The sequence below is a fragment of the Trematosphaeria pertusa genome (assembly GCF_010094035.1).
Source record: "Trematosphaeria pertusa strain CBS 122368 unplaced genomic scaffold BU26scaffold_4, whole genome shotgun sequence".
Lineage (NCBI taxonomy): Eukaryota > Fungi > Ascomycota > Dothideomycetes > Pleosporales > Trematosphaeriaceae > Trematosphaeria > Trematosphaeria pertusa.
Window position 1 is genome coordinate 77,008 of NW_022987215.1, and position 20,682 is coordinate 97,689.

General features: G+C 56.5%; 7 protein-coding genes across 7 annotated transcripts; 4 read left to right on the forward strand and 3 right to left on the reverse strand.

Annotated features, from left to right (window-relative positions):
* Positions 1 to 377: 377 nt before the first annotated feature.
* On the reverse strand, positions 378 to 1,892 carry BU26DRAFT_602153 (DUF1593-domain-containing protein; the record flags this gene model as incomplete). Its single annotated transcript, XM_033835324.1, has 1 exon — positions 378 to 1,892. One exon carries the CDS (start codon positions 1,890 to 1,892, stop codon positions 378 to 380), a length of 1,515 nt encoding a protein of 504 aa, XP_033686614.1.
* Positions 1,893 to 2,342: 450 nt separating this feature from the next.
* Positions 2,343 to 4,156, forward strand: BU26DRAFT_451422 (mitochondrial carrier). The gene is made up of 3 exons (XM_033824766.1): positions 2,343 to 2,422; positions 2,493 to 2,661; positions 2,709 to 4,156. Exons 2-3 carry the CDS (start codon positions 2,635 to 2,637, stop codon positions 3,975 to 3,977), a joined length of 1,296 nt encoding a protein of 431 aa, XP_033686615.1. The 5' UTR covers positions 2,343 to 2,422; positions 2,493 to 2,634; the 3' UTR covers positions 3,978 to 4,156.
* A 607-nt stretch (positions 4,157 to 4,763) lies between these two features.
* On the forward strand, positions 4,764 to 6,786 carry BU26DRAFT_240386 (uncharacterized protein). The gene has a single exon (XM_033821002.1). It carries the CDS (start codon positions 5,024 to 5,026, stop codon positions 6,632 to 6,634), a length of 1,611 nt encoding a protein of 536 aa, XP_033686616.1. The 5' UTR covers positions 4,764 to 5,023; the 3' UTR covers positions 6,635 to 6,786.
* Positions 6,787 to 8,243: 1,457 nt separating this feature from the next.
* On the forward strand, positions 8,244 to 15,980 carry BU26DRAFT_516405 (uncharacterized protein). Its single transcript, XM_033828323.1, has 5 exons — positions 8,244 to 8,850; positions 8,931 to 9,101; positions 9,159 to 9,253; positions 9,306 to 14,170; positions 14,219 to 15,980. The coding sequence occupies exons 1-5, from the start codon at positions 8,674 to 8,676 to the stop codon at positions 15,751 to 15,753; spliced, it is 6,843 nt and encodes a 2,280-aa protein (XP_033686617.1). The 5' UTR covers positions 8,244 to 8,673; the 3' UTR covers positions 15,754 to 15,980.
* A 351-nt stretch (positions 15,981 to 16,331) lies between these two features.
* BU26DRAFT_602157 (uncharacterized protein) lies at positions 16,332 to 17,181 on the forward strand (the record flags this gene model as incomplete). Its single annotated transcript, XM_033835325.1, has 3 exons — positions 16,332 to 16,648; positions 16,762 to 16,782; positions 17,008 to 17,181. Exons 1-3 carry the CDS (start codon positions 16,460 to 16,462, stop codon positions 17,176 to 17,178), a joined length of 381 nt encoding a protein of 126 aa, XP_033686618.1. The 5' UTR covers positions 16,332 to 16,459.
* A 600-nt stretch (positions 17,182 to 17,781) lies between these two features.
* Positions 17,782 to 18,468, reverse strand: BU26DRAFT_420923 (uncharacterized protein; the record flags this gene model as incomplete). The annotated part of the gene is made up of 2 exons (XM_033823383.1): positions 17,782 to 17,889; positions 17,953 to 18,468. The coding sequence occupies 2 exons, from the start codon at positions 18,466 to 18,468 to the stop codon at positions 17,782 to 17,784; spliced, it is 624 nt and encodes a 207-aa protein (XP_033686619.1).
* A 915-nt stretch (positions 18,469 to 19,383) lies between these two features.
* Positions 19,384 to 19,868, reverse strand: BU26DRAFT_561431 (uncharacterized protein; the record flags this gene model as incomplete). The annotated part of the gene is made up of 2 exons (XM_033832907.1): positions 19,384 to 19,704; positions 19,767 to 19,868. The coding sequence occupies 2 exons, from the start codon at positions 19,866 to 19,868 to the stop codon at positions 19,384 to 19,386; spliced, it is 423 nt and encodes a 140-aa protein (XP_033686620.1).
* Positions 19,869 to 20,682: the final 814 nt, after the last annotated feature.

Here is a 20,682-nt window from a genome sequence, read left to right on the forward strand (position 1 = left end):
TCGTCGAATTGATCCATGGACTGCCCGAGCGGCGTTCGTCAGAGATGCGTCTAAAGCATCTTGGTTCAAGGCCTTCACCTTCCTGGCATTCTCAGCCGCATCAGCCGGCGCCTCGGAAGCAGCTCTCTTGCGCGGATATAAGGCTGCCATGGTACTCTCGCAGCCCGTCCAAGAAATCATGTTCGCGTTCAGATGAAAAACGACAAATTACGACAATAGATAATAGTGAGAGTAGAGGAATGTGTTGAACTTGAGCTAATACTCCACGGATAGGTTCCCTAGATAGCAGGCTACGCCGCTTGCGTGAGCGCGATATGGTATTTACTATTCTTTCTGTGCTCATGCACGAAGGGAAGATTGTATTTAGGCTAAGAACATCACACTCCACTGTAGGGTTGCATATGCAACAGTACCCTCCTGTACCTTTCAATGGGATACTTCGCGTTCATATCCTTCACCCTAACAACGACATGCAACGTCGTACACTTCATCGCCTCGCTGTAAACACCGCCGCCAGAGACACTCTGCGGATCCACACAATACCCAGATTCCGGCTCCGGAATCTCGAACTGCGCTATGCGTCCACCCGAACCCCCGGGATACGTGAAATTCAGAGCAGGCACGTTGTTGGTGACCCGATATGAAGACGGTTCGAGATACTGGAACCAGGTGAAGCTGAGGTCCGCATTGGAGTCCGGAGAGTACGACGGCGAAGCGTCGAGGGTGATCGTGTCGCCGACTTTCACGCTGTATTCAAGGTGGGAAGAGCCGCAGGATCCGTTTACGACGACGATGGGAGGATGCGTTGCGTTTGAAGCTCGGGAGTTTGGAGCGAGCGTCCACTGAATGCGCGCGGCGAACTCGTTCTGAAAAGCATCACGCCATCGCCATATGGTGGCGTGATTCGAGGTGTACGTCTCGTTGTTAAGCCCCACGACGACATCGACTGCGTCGGCGAACTGCGAGGTGCTGTGTAGAGGATTTTCCACATAGCGCCCTCCCCAGCTGCCCCAGCTTGGGTACTCAGGGTTGCCGAGGCCATTTTGAAAGTTGTACATCAGCGAGGGAGAATCGCCTTCCATGATAAACGCGATATCTGGATAATGTTTCCCAAGCGGCCCGAGTTGGATGTTCTCGTGCAGCCACGCGTTGTGAACGATCGTATCGTCGGGACCTCCTGCGTCGACGGACCCGCTGATCCCTCGCCATGCGGATGTTTCATACTGATTGAAGCCATCTCTGCTTGCTATAAATCGCATATCCGGGAACCGTTGTCTGATCCAAGGGCCCGTGTCGTCTTGATCGGAAATCGAATAGACGCGGAGCTTAGACACGAAACTGCTGAGCTCGTCGGCAGAGCGAGTGCGATTCACGTACCACAACGCGGTGGCAAGCGTGTTGGAACCACCCCAGATCTGGACGTACAAAGGATCGCTACTCGCGTCGACAGTCTCTACCAGCATTTGTGCGCCGGACGTAAGGTTCCCGCCCGCTTCCAGCTCGCTGATCGCTTGAGAACCGTAGACAGGCGGGCCACTCGCTATCCTGGCCTTCAGGTACTCCGTCGTTGGAAACGAGGAGTTGCTGTGTGATTGGAGATTGCCCCTGACTTCACCGTACGCATCGACAAGCGTGTGGATCTGATCCGGTCGAGTGACATTGGGCAGCCAGAACGAGGTAATGGCCACTAAGGCCTCCACATGGTACAGGTCGGAGTGGGTTAGTAGTCGGACCATAGACATGGTGTCATCGGGCTCGTTGGCGATGTCGGTCAGGACGAAGATGCGGTTCTTTTTGTCGACTGTCCATGGCCGGCATTGGCCGGCCTGGCCGTCGCTGGGGGCAATGAATAAGGAAAGCAGAGCTGTGATGATACAGAACGAGAACAACATGGCGATAAGAATATGTGCTTCGTTTATTATTGGGCAGTTCTGGGAGAGATACTTATATATCTACGGCCTCATGGATCGGTCCTTCTCGCCTTTACGACTCATGAACTTGACAGAGCAAAAATAAGAGATGAGCGCATTAGACGTACCGATCAGGGTTCCCGTAGCCGTAGCTAGGGAGTGTTCAGATACTTAGCAGGCGCCGAAACAGGCAACCAGTGTTGTCGAAATTTCTCCGGACATCATAAGACGCGGGGAAGATGTGGGGAGAGCAAAAGGAGGAATTCGAAGCGCCGCAGCACAGAGATGCGCCCGAGGTTGTGCCTATGATGTCTACTACCGGTAATGCGGAAGATAAAATAAAGTGAGGAGAAGTTGCCGAATGGAAGAACAGGCCCGCCGTAGAAATCGAGGAGGCTGGTGATCTCCACAGTCGCAAACCTCATCCATCCGCATGAAAGTCCCAAATGAGTTAGAATGCTAGCTCCGAAGGCTTCCAAAGCGATGGAGTATGTCACAATTTCAGCTCATCAGTAAGTAACTGCATGAGGCGTTGGCGTGGATGCTTTCACGTGCTCTGAGCGTTAGATGACGTCTGTGCAGGTGCCACAGAGCGGATCCGTCTTCAACACAAACCCCGCGTTTTCCTACATCACCACTATGAAATGCCCTTTCTCTTTTCTTTCTGTAGTAGCTCACTGAGCTTTTTGAGACGGGCTCGCGACTGAATCGCAAAACAGGCGCAATGACATACGTCTACATTTCGCAACTTGTAAGCTTCGCGCCGCCATTTCGAGAGCTTTGCTGATATTTGGATAGGATGCATTCACCCTCTACCATATCACCAACGAGGTAGAGGCGCGCAGAGACGTAGCCGGACCCGCACTTCCAGCTCTCGGCCATGCAACCTCCGGCGCAGCTGGAACGGCCATCTCGAAGCTCCTCACGTACCCTCTTGACCTTGTCATAACCCGCCTGCAAGTACAGAGACAGATCCACCCCGACGACAAAGATGCAGATTATAAGGGCATCCGTGATGCGGTAGAGAAGATATACAAAGAGGAAGGAGGCATCAAGGCATTCTACAGCGGGGTGCTCCCAGAGACGTTGAAAGGGGTCGCGGACAGCTTTCTGTTCTTCTTCGCATATAACTACGTCAGGCAAAAGCGACAGATATCCCTGGGCTCGAGTAAGCTGTCAATGCTGGAAGAAATCAGCGTAGGTGTGATAGCGGGCGCTTTCTCGAAATTCTGGACGACGCCGATACAGAACGTCGTGACAAGGAAACAGACGGCAGCCATGGTCGCATCCAGAGACCCAACGTCTTCGACCTCCCCAGACCTCAGCGCAAAGGATATTGCGCTCCAGATCCGGCATGAGAAGGGACTGCAAGGCTTCTGGTCGGGCTATTCTGCGAGCTTGATCCTCACCTTGAATCCGGCCATCACATTCCTGCTCCATAAGGTCCTTCTACGGGTACTAGTACCTCGCGATCGGCGGTCTGATCCAGGAGCCCGAATTACGTTCCTGCTGGCTGCAATAAGCAAGGCGCTGGCATCGACCGTCACATACCCCTTCTCACTCGCAAAGACGCGAGCGCAGGTCTCCTCGCAGAAGCCATCTCAACCCACGGCTCCCGCGCCAGAGACCGAGAAAACGGAGGATGTGATCAAGGCAAAGGTTGCGCAAGCAAGGCAACGAACCGTCTTCAGCACCATTCTTCGCATCGCGAAGACGGAAGGACTGCAGGGTCTGTACGATGGGCTAGGCGCCGAAGTACTGAAGGGCTTCTTCTCGCACGGCATCACGATGCTTATGAAAGACCGGATCCACACTCTCGTCATCAACTTGTACTACCTCATCCTGAAGGCATTGAAGAAGTATCCGAGCCGGGAAGAGCTGGCGAGCATGGCGTCTGAACAGGCAAAGAATGCGTATGAGCAGGGGAAGGATCAGCTCGGGGATGCATATGCGAGAGGTGCAGAGGCGATGGCGAACGGATCGCAACAGGCTGGGGAGCTCTTTAGGAGGGGTAGGGAGGCGGCAAGTTATGCGTCGAAGCAGGTAAAGGACGTGGACGGGGACTGAGGTCAACCAGTCGAAGCGGGGTATGGTCGTGGATTGAGTATCGAGCGGTGGCGACCCAAAAGGCAACAACGTGTAAATTGTATGTGAACCGGGTTCTTAATGCTTCCACTGTACATATATGCCGGCGTATATAGTTACTCGTTATGGCAAATTGGATGAACGCGGACGCGTCTCCTCGGATGTTTCAGGTCGTGTTCGCCACAGTGGCTTTGTTGAGCCCAGTCTGTGCAGCTTGAGCTAGAGGAGCAATACATGTCATAATTAACGTGAAAATTGCAGAGCATATATGTTTCCATTGTATAGGTGTTCGCAGCATGCGCGTGTCATGTATGGGGGTGCTGGTTGTCACACGTCGGGTTTAGCGCGCTTTCCCGAAACCGGGCCAACCGCCTTCAGCCACCCAAATGTGGAGGGCTGGGGCATAACAACACCACGACCTTGACACCACCGCACCCCCGCAGAAAATTGTGCGAGTACTAACTACTAACCAGCACAGGGACAGCACCCGCATTGTTACGGGGACCTAACCACGAGAGAGAGGCGCCCGGCAGAATAGGAGCAGCCGGCGCATGATTGCTGTCAACACACCGCATGCTCCGGAAGTGAAACAGCGACCGTGGACGGAAGAAGGCAGAAGGCACCAGGCACCATACCGCAGCGCCGCACACCGCCAGAGAGCGCACCACGCGCGCGGGCTGTAGCCTCTCTCACCAGCGACCTGTATTATTTCGTCCTTGACCGCCCGCACCCCGCACTGCGACCGCCGCGCCTTCTCCTGACTCCTGCAGTGGCTCACGTCGCAGCCCCCGCCCCGCCGCCATGGCAGACGACACACCCTCTTCCCCTCCGAGCGGCGGATGGAGCAGCATGGAGGAAGAGCTGGCCTACTACAAGTCCCAGTACGAGACGCTCGAGGTCGAGCTGCAGGAATTCCAGGCCTCGAGCAAGGAGCTGGAGGCGGAGCTGGAAAGGGACATAGATGAGAGCGAGAAGCGGGAGCGCAAACTGCAGGAGAAAGTGGAAGGGCTTGGATTTGAGGTTGACGAATGGAAGGTATGTGCCTCTTCTTTCCGCGAGACGTGCTGCTCTGGAGCCGCTTTGTGCCATCCCACCGGCTGGACGCTGACCTATATCCACAGACAAAATACAAGCAGAGCAAGACCGAAGCCAATAATGCGCAGAATACGCTGCAGAAGGAAATCACAACCCTGCGCGACTCCCAGCGGACACTACAGCTTAAGCTGCGGGACATCGAAGTGCAGAACGACGACTTCGAGCGCCAGGCGCGCAACACAACTTCGTCGCTGGAAGACCTAGAATCCAAATACAACGTGGCCATCGAGCGCACGGTGATGCTCGACGAGGAGATCAAGATCGGCGAACAGGAACGAGAGGCGCTGAGGATAGAGAACCAGCGACTGCGAGACGAGCTGTCCGATCTCAGGATCGAGGCCGAAATTGTGCAGGAGAAGCTGCGCATCGCAGAAGAGACGATCGAGAGGCATCATCAACGCAAGACCTCAAATCTGCTCGCAGGTGATTCTTTGCGGCCTCGCTCACCAGTCTCAGAAGCGTCCACCTCCGCCACAACCCTCTCATCACCCACGACCGCGTCCACCCCACCCCACTCGAAGTCCGACACAGTGCATCCAGATGCGACGCCGCCATCCCCGCCTTTATCGGAAGCCTCCGTCACCGCGAAGCGCGTACCTTCCACACCCATGCCTTCTCGGAAAAGCTCGATCGCGCTTGACCCCTCTACCACACCTCGTCCAGGCTTTTACCAGTCGAGGCCGCCGCGGCACTCAAGGGGGCCAAGCATTCCCATGTCGGCCAAGGCAGCAAGTACAACTAGTAGTCGTGCCACGCCTTCAATTCGGACAACTGCTCCAGCGCAAAGGGGTCCCAGGCCGAGTGTGGGAGGAAATGCTCCTGCGGGTGGTCTGCCGAGGTCTGGCTCTCTGTACCAGATTCGAGGGCTGATTGGCAAGATGCAGAAGCTAGAGGAACGAGTATATTCTGCAAGATCGAAACTCCCGGCTCCGACAAACACCCCGCCGCGTGCGAGTCCCCGAAACGGAAGCGCTCTTGGGCATCATATACCGAACACCGTGACCGTCAGAAGCAACAGAAAACGAGCATCCCAGGCGTCGGTAGCCTCTTCTATGAGCGGCATAGGCGATTCTGGTGTCAGCCGGCTCTCTTTCGGTATAGCGGGCGGCTCGCGGGAACCCAGCAGCAGCCGGCCCAGCAGTCGAGCCTCAGTGACGTCTCAGTCCGGGCTGCAAAGACCAGGCAGCAGGAGCAGCGTGCGGACGCCATTGGGCCACTACTCGACATCTTCAATCAGCGGAGTGGAAGGGCGGCTCCCACGCCCGCGGAGCTCCATGAGCGGACAGTCCGGCGGATACAGTCACTCCCATTCTATATCCCTGTCGAGCAACTTGCGGGACGCAGAGGCGGACACCCACAGTGACGGTAGCAGCTCTGTCACTCCAGTGGCTCGGCGGATGACATTGGACAAGTCTGGCATCCCCACACCGAGCGGAATCCCTCGGCGGCAGAGCGCGGGGCGGAGGACAAGCTCAGGCCTAGAAGGCGACATGGGTCCACCTGCACGGCCGCGCAAGATGAGTGAGGTACAGGAGAGTTTCTGAGCGGCCCGGCAGAGGGTGATTGGGGCGGGTTCCTGCATGTGAATACGCATTTCTTCTTGGTATATGATTCGACGGGCCTTATACCTTACGGTCTTTAGCATGGGCTTGGAGTTGGGGCAACCGTCAGGTCGATCAGGGCTTGATGACAATCGCCAGCATTGTGGATCCTCCCCGTAGAATTTGCTCCCGCTCGGGCATCCTGGATGACATTGCACATAGGAGGAGCAGACGGCGGATGTTCGCCTTGCGAAACACTTGAGGTAGCCATTCTTATCTCAGTCACATACTCAATCATTTCATTTGTTCAAAGCAAGAGATACCCGAAAGCAGTGACGTAGAAGCTAGAGGAAATTTGATTCAGGAGAAAGCGATTTACATTCCGGGCATTTCCACATCTGCAGTCCTTATTTCCCTCGCATTTACATGCAGAAAGTGATCTGTCGGCCCCGTCCTGCCACGCGGGAAGGTAGCTTTTTCGGGAAATGTGGATAACGCCAGTAGTGCACGGGCGCGTGGTGTTGCATCTGGAGCCATCGGAAATCGTACGATTCTGACGACAGAGGGCACACCACTGAGCGATGGCTCGGACCGCGATCCTGGAAATCGGAATGCCCTCGGAATCGAGAGTGCGCTTCACCATGGAGTTACCATACTAGACAATTCTTTGGCGCAGGTCTGTTCATTGATGCGTAAGACGGGCACGCGACGGCAGAGTCAATGGCACCCACCGCCTGATGAGGAAATTGAGAAACCGGAGCGCAGACACAGCCGAGGCTGGCACGGCGCTGGGATGGAAATTATTTTAGGCGTCATGCTGCGGTGCCTGCTGGATGACGGGCAGACGCAGGTCTGGCGGGCGGGCCTGCTGATTGGGCGGGATGGGGGAGTTGGAGACGGACTCCGAAGGCGCTGAGTGGAGACCCGAGTGGCTCCTGGAAGACTTCAGACGTCTGTGGTAAGCATCAAGACGTACGTTTTGGCGCGCGCTGGCTTATTATTGATCGCAGAGCGAAGACTCGGGGCTGCGGAGGGGGAGGCCGCCGGTGTGTGAGGGAGGTCACAGCGCGGTCGGCCTTGGGGATGGCTGAGGTGCAGTCTAGGTATCCAAGGTGTATCTAGGCGATCCGCAGAGCGATGGACAGAGAGCAGCTAGCGGGACTTTATCGTCGATGAACTGCTGGTTTGCGGTTGAGCGCATCAGCGGCGCCCTCAACCCGAAGATATTCGTGTTGGCCCTCGCAAGGGCAGACTAATGCGGAATGCTCTCAACATTCCCTCCCACGCCTCATGACACCTCAACGCTCGCAAGGTGCTCCAGACGGGCGGCCAGGCACCCAGCGCTGCACCCCAGACGAGGCCCCGCGGCGTGCGACGCTCTGCGCGCTTGATATGGGAGAGAAAGAGAGGCTCTTGCTGGACCGCGCCTCTCGGGTTCCGATGGCATCAATATCGGTTCCTGAGCGGCGGCGGTGGGCGCACGGAGGCTTCGGCGATGGCAGGGGCAATTTTGGGGGCATGCTTAGCCCGGTTCGGCATCGTTGGCGATGCTCAAGCCCGGCCTCAGCTCAACAGCTCGGGATGAGCTTGGGGTGTCCGCCGCAACCACAAATTTTAATACATACTTCTGCCCGCGCCCTCGTTTCTGGGCCCCCGTCTGCTCCCACTTTCCCATATACCCGCCGCGATACCCTGCGCGCCTTCCCCGCCCCTACCTTTCTCCTACCTGCGCTCTTTGTTGCTGCTGCAACTCATCAATAAACTTTTTGGATGCGCAGGCACTGAGGCCCCCAGCGCTGCCCGACGGCCCATAGCACGCTTCCCACTACTAATATATCTGCTCCGGCGACTCCCACCGGCAGCTTCTGGAATCTCGCGCGCCCCAGAGTGCAATTGGTGCTTATTGCGGTCAGCCATCGTCATTCTGGCACACCCGAACCGCAGGATACGCCGCCCAGAGCGCCCTTGTTAGAAAATTCACCGCCGCCCGCCCGCCCTCTCTCCTCCACCACACTCCGTGCATGGGACTTCCGACAGACAGAATGGCCGGAGCTTCCAAGAACGGCGCCAATGGCACGGCCAACGGCGCCCCGAGCTCGTGGGCCGCGAAGCACAACCTGGCGCCGCACTTCATCGGCGGCAACCATCTTAACACAGCAGCGCCGGGCAAGGTGAAGGATTTTGTGGCCGCCCACGATGGCCACACCGTCATCACAAGTGTAAGAAACCCAGTTCCACCCTTATTGAGCGGTTTCGGCGATGCGTGAGGGGCGAGTGCTGACGTTACCGTGCTCTGCAGGTGCTCATCGCGAACAACGGTATTGCAGCGGTCAAAGAGATCCGCTCGGTGCGGAAATGGGCATACGAGACGTTTGGCGACGAGCGGGCGATCCAGTTCACCGTCATGGCCACGCCCGAGGATCTCCAGGCGAACGCTGAGTACATCCGCATGGCGGACCAGTATGTTGAGGTGCGTACGCTTGGAAGATGTGCGGTGAGCGGAGGCAGTTGCTAACGCAGCATTCAGGTGCCCGGAGGTACCAACAACAACAACTACGCCAATGTCGAGCTCATTGTCGATGTTGCGGAGCGTATGAACGTCCACGCCGTGTGGGCAGGATGGTACGTTTTGGCCTTCATTGAGCTCTGGTGACTTTTGCTGACACCTACCCAGGGGCCACGCCTCCGAGAACCCCAAACTGCCCGAATCGCTCGCCGCCTCGCCGAAGAAGATCGTCTTCATCGGTCCCCCGGGGTCCGCTATGCGCTCGCTTGGTGACAAGATTTCCTCCACAATCGTCGCACAGCACGCAAAGGTGCCCTGCATCCCGTGGTCGGGAGAGGGCGTCGACCAGGTCAAGGTCGACAACAATGGCATCGTGACCGTCGAGGACCACATCTACGACAAGGGCTGCACAAAGTCGCCTGAAGAGGGTCTTGAGGTGGCCAAGAAGATCGGCTTCCCGGTCATGGTGAAGGCATCCGAGGGTGGTGGCGGCAAGGGTATCCGAAAGGTCGACCGCGAGGAAGACTTCGTGCAGCTGTACAAGGCGGCTGCGTCGGAAATTCCTGGCTCGCCCATCTTCATCATGAAGCTGGCCGGAAGCGCACGACATTTGGAGGTGCAGCTGCTCGCTGACCAGTACGGCAACAACATCTCTCTCTTCGGTCGTGACTGTTCCGTGCAGCGACGACACCAGAAGATTATCGAGGAGGCGCCCGTAACGGTCGCTACGCCGAAGACGTTCCACGAGATGGAGAAGGCTGCCGTCTCGCTCGGCAGGCTCGTCGGCTACGTATCTGCCGGTACGGTTGAGTACCTCTACTCGCACGCCGACGACAAGTTCTACTTCCTGGAACTGAACCCCCGTCTCCAGGTCGAGCACCCTACCACTGAGATGGTGACCGGTGTCAACCTGCCAGCTGCTCAGCTCCAGATCGCCATGGGTCTCCCGCTGCACAGAATCCGAGATATTCGGTTGCTGTATGGCGCTGATCCTCACACTGCCACTCAAATCGATTTCGACTTCTCCAAGGAGGGCAGCGCACAGAACCAGCGACGGCCAACTCCTAAGGGCCACTGCACGGCCTGCCGTATCACCTCGGAAGATCCGGATGAGGGCTTTAAGCCCTCTGGCGGTACTATGCACGATCTGAACTTCAGGAGTAGCTCCAACGTCTGGGGTTACTTCTCCGTCGGTACCGCTGGTGGTATCCACAGCTTTTCCGACTCGCAGTTCGGCCACATTTTCGCGTACGGCGAGAATCGACAAGCATCACGGAAACACATGGTTGTCGCGCTCAAGGAATTGAGCATCCGCGGTGACTTCCGAACGACGGTCGAATACCTCATCAAGCTGCTTGAAACGCCCGCTTTCGAGGACAACACCATCACCACCGGCTGGCTAGACGAGCTCATCTCGAAGAAGCTGACTGCTGAGCGCCCTGACCCCATGATCGCTGTCATTTGCGGCGCCGTCACCAAGGCTCATGTCGCAAGCGAGGCTTGTATCAGCGAGTACAAGACCAGCTTGGAGAAGGGTCAGGTGCCTTCCAAAGATGTGCTCAAGACCGTTTTCCCCATCGACTTCATCTACGAAGGCTACCGCTACAAGTTTACAGCGACGAGGTCGAGCGTTGACAGCTTCACCCTCTTCATCAACGGCTCAAAGTGCTCTGTTGGCGTTAGGGCGCTTGCTGACGGCGGTCTTTTGATTTTGCTGAGCGGTAAATCTCACAACGTTTACTGGAAGGAGGAGGTGGGCGCGACTCGTCTCTCCGTCGACGGCAAGACCTGCCTCCTGGAGCAGGAGAATGACCCCACCCAGCTCAGGACGCCCTCCCCCGGTAAACTCGTCAAGTTCACCGTAGAGAACGGCGACCACATCAAAAAGGGCCAGGCTTTCGCCGAAGTCGAGGTCATGAAGATGTACATGCCCCTGATCGCGCAGGAAGACGGTGTTGTCAACCTCATCAAGCAGCCGGGAGCCACTCTTGAAGCTGGTGACATTCTTGGTATACTCGCTCTGGATGACCCCACCAAGGTCAAGTCCGCCCAGCCCTTCTTGGGCCTCCTTCCCGACCTTGGCCCGCCACAGGTCATGGGCAATAAGCCTCCCCAGAGGTTTGCTTACCTCCTCAATATTCTCCAGCACATTCTCCAGGGTTTTGACAACCAGGTCATCATGCAGAGCACGCTCAAGGAGCTCGTGGAGGTTCTTCGTGATTCTGAGCTTCCGTATGGAGAGTGGAATGCGCAAGCATCTGCTCTGCACGCTCGTATGCCGCAGAAACTGGACACCACCCTCTCCCAAGTCGTCGACCGTGCGCACAGCCGCAACCTGGAATTCCCTGCTAAACAGCTCAACAAGGCCTTCCAGCGATTCCTGGACGAGAACGTTGCAAAAACCGACGCTGAGATCTTGAAGGCGTCGCTGGCGCCACTCACAGACGTCATCTCCCGTTACTCAGAGGGTCTCAAGGCGCACGAATATGGCGTCATGATCAAGCTCTTGGAGATGTATTGGAGCGTGGAGAATCTCTTCTCTAACCGGGCTGGCCGAGACGAGGAAGTGGTTCTCAAGCTTCGTGACGAGAACCGAGACAACATCACCAGCGTTGTCCACCAAGTCCTCTCGCATGCCAGGGTCAACTCCAAGAACAACCTCATCATTTCCATCCTTGACCTCTACCGCCCCAACAAGCCCGGAGCTGGCAACGTTGCCAAGTACTTCAAGGGCGCTCTCAAGAAGATCACTGAGCTGGAGTCGAGGCAGACTGCCAAGGTCTCCCTCAAGGCACGTGAGGTGCTGATCCAGTGCGCCATGCCCTCTCTTGAGGAGCGCACGTCCCAGATGGAACACATCCTTCGCTCCGCTGTCGTTGAGTCGCGATATGGCGAAAGCGGATGGGACCACCGTGAGCCCAACTTTGACGTCATCAAAGAAGTTGTTGACTCTAGATACACCGTGTTCGACGTTCTGCCGCAGTTCTTCGTCCACCAAGATCCGTGGGTTGCTCTTGCTGCCTTGGAAGTGTACACTCGTCGCGCATACCGTGCCTACCAGCTCAAGGATATCGAATACCACACGGATGCAGACCAACCTTATATCCTTTCTTGGGACTTCATCCTCCGCAAGGTTGGCGAGCAGGAGTTCGGCCTGCCTGTAGAGTCCTCGCAGCCTTCTACACCAGGAACTCCCGGCTTTGAACGCCCGCCGCGCATCCACTCCATCAGCGACATGTCCTACCTCAACTCCAGGGTCGAGGGAGAACCCACCAGGAAGGGTGTCGTCGTGCCGGTAGAGTATCTAGATGATGCTGATGAGTCTCTTGGCAAGGCCTTGGAGATCTTCCCTATGGTGGGCACCGCGAAGAAGGGTGGCATCAGCCTAAGGGATGGTTTGACCATGAAGCGCACTCCTACGAGTGGCAACGGCCTCAACATCCAGAGCTCAGATGAGCTCACTGGTGTGCTGAACGTTGCCGTCCGCGATGTTGAGAGCTTCGACGACTCCGAGATTCTTGAGCGCATCCTTCCTATCGTCAAGGATTACAAGGACGAGCTTTATGCACGCCGCATCCGCCGTTTGACTTTCATCTGTGGCCACAAGGACGGAACCTACCCCGGCTATTACACCTTCCGCGGTCCTACCTATGTCGAGGACGACAGCATCCGTCACGTTGAGCCTGCTCTTGCCTTCCAGCTTGAACTTGGGCGTCTGTCGAAGTTCAACATCAAGCCGGTTTTCACTGAAAATCGGAATATCCACATTTACGAAGCTGTCGGCAAGGGCGCTGAGAGCGACAAGCGCTACTTCCTGAGAGCAGTCGTCCGATCTGGGCGTCTGCGGGAGGACATTCCTACTGCGGAATACATGGTTTCTGAGACCGACAGGTTGATGACCGACATTCTGGATGCTTTGGAGATTGTTGGCACCTCCCAGGCTGACATGAACCACATCTTCATCAACTTCTCCCACGTCTTCCCTCTCTCACCGTCAGAAGTCGAAGAGGCTATCGGCGGCTTCTTGGACCGCTTCGGTCGACGACTCTGGCGTCTCCGCGTTACTGGTGCTGAGATTCGCATCATCGTCACCGACCCGGCTACCGGCATGCCTTATCCTCTGCGCGTTATCATCACCAACACTTCCGGATATGTCATCAACGTTGAGATGTATGCGGAGCGGAAGTCTGAGAAGGCCAGCAAGTGGGTCTTCCACAGCATCGGTGGCACCACCAAGATTGGCTCTCTTCACCTGCAGCCAGTCTCGACTCCCTACCCGACCAAGGGTGCCCTGCAGCCGAAGAGGTACAAGGCTCACCTTATGGGTACTCAATACGTGTATGACTTCCCCGAGCTTTTCCGCCAGGCTACCGAGAACAGCTGGCATGCGGCTGTGGCCAAGCACCCGTACCTCCGAGAGAAGCAGCCGCCCAAGGGAGAGTGCATTGAGTACTACGAGTTGGTCCTTGATGACAACGACAACCTGGCTGAGGTCAACCGTGACCCTGGATCGAACATCATCGGCATGGTTGGTTGGATCGTTACTGCGAAGACTCCTGAGTATCCTCGCGGCCGCCGCTTCATCATCATCGCCAACGACATCACCTACAAGATTGGTAGCTTCGGACCCCAGGAAGACAACTTCTTCCACAAATGCTCGGAGCTTGCTCGCAAGCTTGGCATTCCCCGAATCTATCTGTCTGCTAACTCTGGCGCTCGCATTGGTCTTGCTGAGGAACTCATCCCTCACTTCTCTGTCGCCTGGAAAGATCCTGCGAAGCCGGACGCTGGTTTCGACTATCTCTACCTGACTCCTGAGAAGTACAAGCACTTTGTCGACGGCAAGCGCCAGGACGTCATCTGCGAGAAGGTCAAGGCTGATGGCGAAGAGCGCTACAAGGTCATCACTGTCATCGGTGCTGAGGACGGTCTTGGTGTTGAGTCTCTCCGCGGCTCTGGTTTGATTGCCGGTGAGACATCAAGGGCTTACGAGGACATTTTCACCATCACGTTGGTCACTTGCCGATCAGTTGGTATGTATTCTTATCTAGACTTTTCCCGCAACAACTAACAGTGCTTAGGTATCGGTGCCTACCTCGTCCGCCTCGGCCAGCGTGCCATCCAGATCGAGGGCCAGCCGATCATCCTCACAGGTGCCCAGGCTATCAACAAGCTGCTGGGTCGCGAAGTCTACACATCCAACCTGCAGCTAGGCGGCACCCAGATCATGTACAGGAATGGTGTCTCCCACATGACTGCCGACGACGACTTTGAGGGTGTCTCTAAGATCGTCAAGTGGATGGCCTACGTGCCTGACAAGAAGGGCAACCCAGTGCCCGTCTCCCCGACCGCCGATGAGTGGGACCGCGACATCACCTTCTATCCTCCTGGCAAGTCCGCCTACGACGTCCGGCACCTCATCGCTGGTAAGGAGGACGAAGATGGCTTCCAGTCTGGTCTCTTTGACCGAGGCTCCTTCGAGGAGGCCCTTGGTGGCTGGGCGAAGACTGTCGTCGTAGGCCGTGCTCGTCTTGGTGGCATTCCTGTTGGCGTCATTGGAGTTGAAGTCCGCTCGGTCGAGAACGTCACGCCTGCTGATCCCGCCAACCCCGACTCCATTGAACAGGTCACGTCGGAGGCCGGCGGGGTGTGGTACCCGAACTCCGCCTTCAAGACTGCTCAGGCCATCAAGGATTTCAACAACGGCGAGCAACTGCCGCTGATGATCCTTGCCAACTGGCGTGGTTTCTCCGGTGGTCAGCGCGACATGTACAACGAGGTTCTCAAGTACGGTTCCTACATTGTCGATGCTCTGGTCAAATACGAGCAGCCCATCTTCGTCTACATTCCTCCGCTCGGCGAGCTCCGTGGTGGCTCTTGGGTCGTCGTCGATCCGACCATCAACCCGCAATTCATGGAAATGTATGCCGATGAGGATTCGCGCGGTGGTGTCCTTGAGCCGGAGGGCATCGTCGGCATCAAATACCGCAAGGACCGCCAACTCGAGACCATGGCCCGCCTCGACCCTACTTACGGCGCCCTCAAGCGCAAGCTGAACGACCCATCCACGCCCAAAGACCAGCTCCAGAGCATCAAGGCCGAGATGACCGAACGCGAGAAGCAGCTATTGCCCGTCTACACCCAGATTGCGCTCCAGTTTGCCGATCTGCACGACCGCTCCGGCCGCATGCAGGCCAAGGGTGTCATCCGATCCTCGCTGCGCTGGCAGAATGCCCGCCGCTTCTTCTACTGGCGCTTGCGCCGTAGACTCAACGAGGAGTACATTCTCAAGAAGATGGCAGCCGCCGCTGCTCCTGCTGCAGAGGATGCCAAGCCAGACACCATCACGCGCCGCAAGGGCCTGGACATGCTCAAGGCGTGGTCCAACGTTGCCAAGTTCGAGCAGGACGACATGAGCGTTGCGGTGTGGTACGAGGAGAACAGGAAGACCGTGCACGAGCGCGTTGAGCTGCTCAAGCGCGAGGGTATTGCCATGGAGGTGGCGCAGCTGATGAGGAAGGATCGCGAGGGCGGTCTGAAGGGAGTTGTGACTCTCCTGTCGACGCTGCCGACGACGGAGAAGGAGGAGGTGCTAAGGATGCTGAGCAGGGCTTAGGCTTGCTCTGTTAGTCTGTAAAATATTTCTTTTCTCTTTCAGTCTGTCCGATGACTTTCACTAATGTGGGCATTTGTGGGTGTTTGTCTGGGCTTTTACATATTCATTGCGATGCTGCTTTGGGGCGGAGTTGGGTATAGTGTTGCTTTTGCCTCGTTGCGCATCTGTTGATGTTCGCGGCTTTTTCTTTGCTCAAAAGAAAGGGATGTTCTTATTTTATTCTTCAGGTATTCTTCTTTTTAAGGACTCTGTCGATTAGTACGTAGATTAATGAGATTCCTCCCGCTGTTACTTCATAAGCTCTCACGGTGCTTCTCTTCGATCGGCGCTAAAAGCAAGGCCGGCTAACCTGCAGAATCGTGTGTGAAAAGCAAGCTTTACCACAGGCAAAGGGCTTGATTGGAGGACGGGAGGAGGTTCTTGCTAGATGTGGTTATGGGGTCCTGAAGCATGGTTGGGCTAGAGGAGATGGGAGATCGCCGGTGGGTGCGGATGCGCAGTTGGTGGGCGGGGACGATCATACGTCACCGTTCCGAAATGATGATCAAAGGGCAGTGTTGCACCTCAACACCCCCAACCCGGCTTTGACGTTCTTTCTTTGTACGTCTCAATTAAGAAACGGCAATCTACATCCTACCTTTTCGACTACGAAACCTCACCGCCAACCAGAGCGCCCCGTCCACCCAACACGAACCCCCCCAAGAAAATGGTCTACACAATCATCCAGCACCTCACGGCCAAAGACTCCCCCGACGCGATTGATAAGCTGAAGAGCAAGCTCGTCGAGGCTAGCGCTGTGTTTGGCAAAGATCGCGAGACGCTGGCGTGGATTCCTATGCAGGATGCGGTGGATCGGAGGCGGTTTACGGTTGTGGAGAGGTATCGGGATGAGAGTGTGAGTGTGATTTTTTGGGTTTTGTTTGAGAGGGGAGGGGAGATGGGAGAGGGGGGAAGAGGGAAGAGGGGAGAGGGGAGAGGGGAGAGGATGAAAGCTGACAAGTGAGGCAGAGTCATAGGTATCATGTCGAGGTATGTAAAGGTCGTTTCGGGGGAGGTGCGGGTGGGAATCGGGTCAAAAGCGCGTCCCTCGGCACCGTAACTGTCCCTTTAAGGTCTCAGCATGCACCTTTCCTTTCGATTCTTAAAAGTCATTCTTTCGAAGATCGATTCGATTCCGCGGAACGCCGACTCTCCACAGAACACCCATCACCTATTCGTTGGACAGCTATAGCTAAGCTGACACACAAGAAACAGAACCCCTACTGGAAGACGTTCGACCCCGAGGTGAATCAGCTGCTGGAGAAGCCGGTCGAGCTGCGCAGATGCAATGAGCTGGATACGAGTGGGAATGGAGCCGGGGCGCATTATCATGAGGATGCGAGGGGGGATACGAGTGTCACGACTATGTATGCGGATTCGGTTTGAGTGGGATGGGGGATTGCTGGGAGTGAGGGAGGAGGGAGGAGGGATGGGGATGGGTGAGGAGGACGCTGAGTATCTTGGCTACTGTTAACAGCGGCTTAGCAGCGGTCAGCAAGTCAGTATTGCAGAGTACGGGCTATATCCTTCCTTGCAGGTGTCCTCAAGAACGTGCTTATTTCCGGGCTATTACACCCACCCACGCATCCCATCCCACTACTAAGCTTTCCCCCAGCAGATCTATCTATGATTTGGAATTCTGGCTCCCGCACATGGGAAACTCTACTCTCCGACCCACGCGAGGCTTTATTGCACTATATGAAGCAATCAGCACGGGTACAGCTCGGCACGCTTCTGATTCGCTTCCGCATATTAAACACTTCGTCGCTTCCTGCGGTCAACGAACAAGGCCCTCCCTCAACATCAACAATCGTCAGACGGCAGGTCGAGATTCCGTACTCCGTATTGACCGATTGGTACATCACAGAACAGAAGAGAAGGGCTCGAGAAATATCGCAGTTTTTGGTAGTGATGTTTCTCGCAGTACAGCGCCCGTCCTCCGCGCATAGTAGCCGCCTCATAATCTCCCAAAAACAACTCCAGATACCTTTACGACGTAAACGCCATCGCCCTAGCAGCCGGCTTCGCAATCTTAAAGTCCACGCACGACTCATACGTCTGCTTCGCCGCAGTGCCCAGCCACCACCACTGGAGAACCTAAATCGCATCAATTAGCAACCCAATTCTTCATCCGCGCCCCTGATCTAGGGAACAACTTACACAATCCCCACCCACAGCACACTTCTCCTCCAGCCCCGCCGGCACGGTGACACTAAACTCCTTTTGCTCCTTGGGCACATCGCCCTCCGTCCTCCCGGGCGCATACCCCTTCGTCCACACCTTCAACATCTCGCCCACGACCGTATTACTCTTCGTATCCACAATACTCACATTCGCAATCCCCTCGTGCGGAATGCGCAGCCAGATCTTGACCGGGACGACCTGCCCGGCGGTCCAGGTCTGCGTGTTCGCGCTGTTGTCCGCGAACTGCAGGCCCTTGCACAGATAGAGGTTGCAGGCGGCAGCGTTGTAGCCCGAGCTGGAGGACGCGGCGAGCTTGGTGAGTTGTTCGACGTACGAGGTGTTGTCTTGCTGGATCGCAGTCGTGATGGGCTGGCCGCAGGCGGCGGTTATGGCGGGGCCGATGGCGCGCGAGGGGGGCTGCGTTATGATGCCGTGGGAGAGGGCGGCGGGGAGGAGGGTTAGGAGGGCGGCAGCCGCGGCGGCGAAGTGCATCTTGACGGTGTGGGTGTGCTGGAGTAGCAGGAGTGTAGAGTAGAGAGACGAGACAACGAGAGCAGAGAATTTCCGGAGAGATGCGGATCTCTGAAATAAAAGCCACACACTGCTTCTCTCCTAAAGAAAGGGGAAGAAAACGCCTTTCTTTAAACCCCCCCTCGGCTCATTCAGCCTGAACCATCCAGCATACCCTTTCCCCTACCGTATTTCTAAGCCCCCCCATTCATGTACTCACTGTATATGAAGCAGTGCGATAACCGCAGAGCACAAACTCGGCAGTGGAAAAGTGTGGTGGACGAATGGAACGTGCATCGCGATATTGCATTTCCGGTAGATTGACGTTCCGAACCCCAGAAACCAGGGCTCTGCACCGCGGCAGTGTGGGGAGCGCAATAACGGCGAGAGAGGATCGATGCCGAAAGGGCCGAGAAGGGGTTTGCCGAGATGTGCTTGCTTATCGGGTGAAGTGTGGTTCTGCGTTCGTTCGTGCTGGTGGGCGCTGGATTGGGAAGGAGTTCTGGATGGTTGTTGGTGGGTAGGTAGCACTACTGCTGATGGCCGGTAGTTTGGAGATATGAGGAATGGCACGAGGAGCGCGATGGATAATGATAGGAAGTGATTGAGCAGGACTCGACGTGATGATGTAAAGCCTGAGAGGTTGACTAAACAGAGACGTTCTAAACGAAGAGAATGTGCTACCCAGCTGGTATCAGTGACCCATTGCAAAGACGCCAATCCAAGAAAAACACGGTAACCTCTCTCAAGCAGACAATCGGAGCTCACTCTATCATAGAGCTTCAGCGTACACCATGCCCTCCTCTCGCAGAGCGAAAGCTAGCCGCCACGGACGCACGCGCGCTACGCCAACAACCACCGTCCAACGCCTCGCTATCGGACTGACCTCAACGTCGTTCAATCGTCGTGCATATGCCTCCTCGCCTTCGCCATGGCGCTCGCGACAACAATCCCAAGGATCATGGTGCAGATAAACGCCATCATGAACGTCGCGGCGACCATAGCGCAGCAATGCCGCTCATTCTCGCGCCGCTCCCTCGCGGCCTGCTGCGCGTCGCATTGCTCGCAGTGCGTGTGCGGCTTTGGCTCGAAGATGCGCGTCAGAGCGTGGGAAAAGCCGCTGCCGCCCTGCGGTGGTGCGGGCGTAGCGCCGCGCGAGGTGTGGTTGTGCGACCCGGCGTTTTGCTCGAGGTCGTCGTCCTGCGGTACGACGGCGTACTGGGCACGCAATGCGCATTAGCCGGGGCGCACGGAGAATATGAGAGTGAGTGCTGACTTACGCCTGATGATGATCCGGAGGGCGGGAATTGGTTGACGGGGTGGTCGTGCACGACGTCGTCGTAGGCCGGGGCTGCGTCTTGCGGGGTTGTGGGTAGGCCCATTGTGGCTTTCTACTGTAAGGGATGAGACAGCGGGGCGTGTGGTTCAGTATTCGCTGACGTTAGTCTTGGATGTCAGTCTTGGGTGTGGAGATGCGCTGCTCTTGAGCGTCGCGGTATCTGATGATGAGGGTTCCAGTGCGGCTGTGTCGGCGGCCGCGTCAGCCCACTGCCCGGTGAGCCACAGCCTTATGAGATCATCGCTTCCGTCGTATTACTGGCCAGCTGAGGTCTGCTTGATCGGAAAGGTGTAGCGGTGTCATGCTTCTGGGGTGATAAGATGTTCCGAGCTGTTACATTTAGATCGACAGGAGGAGCGCATGGGACGAGAGGGAGGGAAGCACGCGTGGCACGATCGCAGGTAAAGAATCGGGCGGAAATTCCTCTGCTGGTTTCTTCATAATCTAAGAATTCGCTGTTAAACAGTACAACTCGCGTTCAATTGAGTGCTGTTGCCGTTACGGTTGCTATTGAGCGCTCGTGAGGCTGGTGGCTCGAAATGGGCCGCACGTGTGCGCCACGGTGCACGTTCTCCCACGCGGACTTGTGGATGCCATCATCTTCAACGTCCCCAACAGTGTCTCTCCTCACAACGCGCAAACATTGAGGGCCGCCTAGATCTCGCCTTCTTTCCCGCTTTCTACCCCTCGCAATCACCAGTTCACTCGCACGGCAGTTGATGTTTCGCGCGAATAGCTCCTCCGAGTCAGATCCTGCGTCGTCGTTTTCGTGGGTGGTAACGCAGTCATCCAATTTGATACCAGCATCTGCAGCCCGAGCATAACTCGCGTGCTTCCACGTCATTCCTACTGTCTTC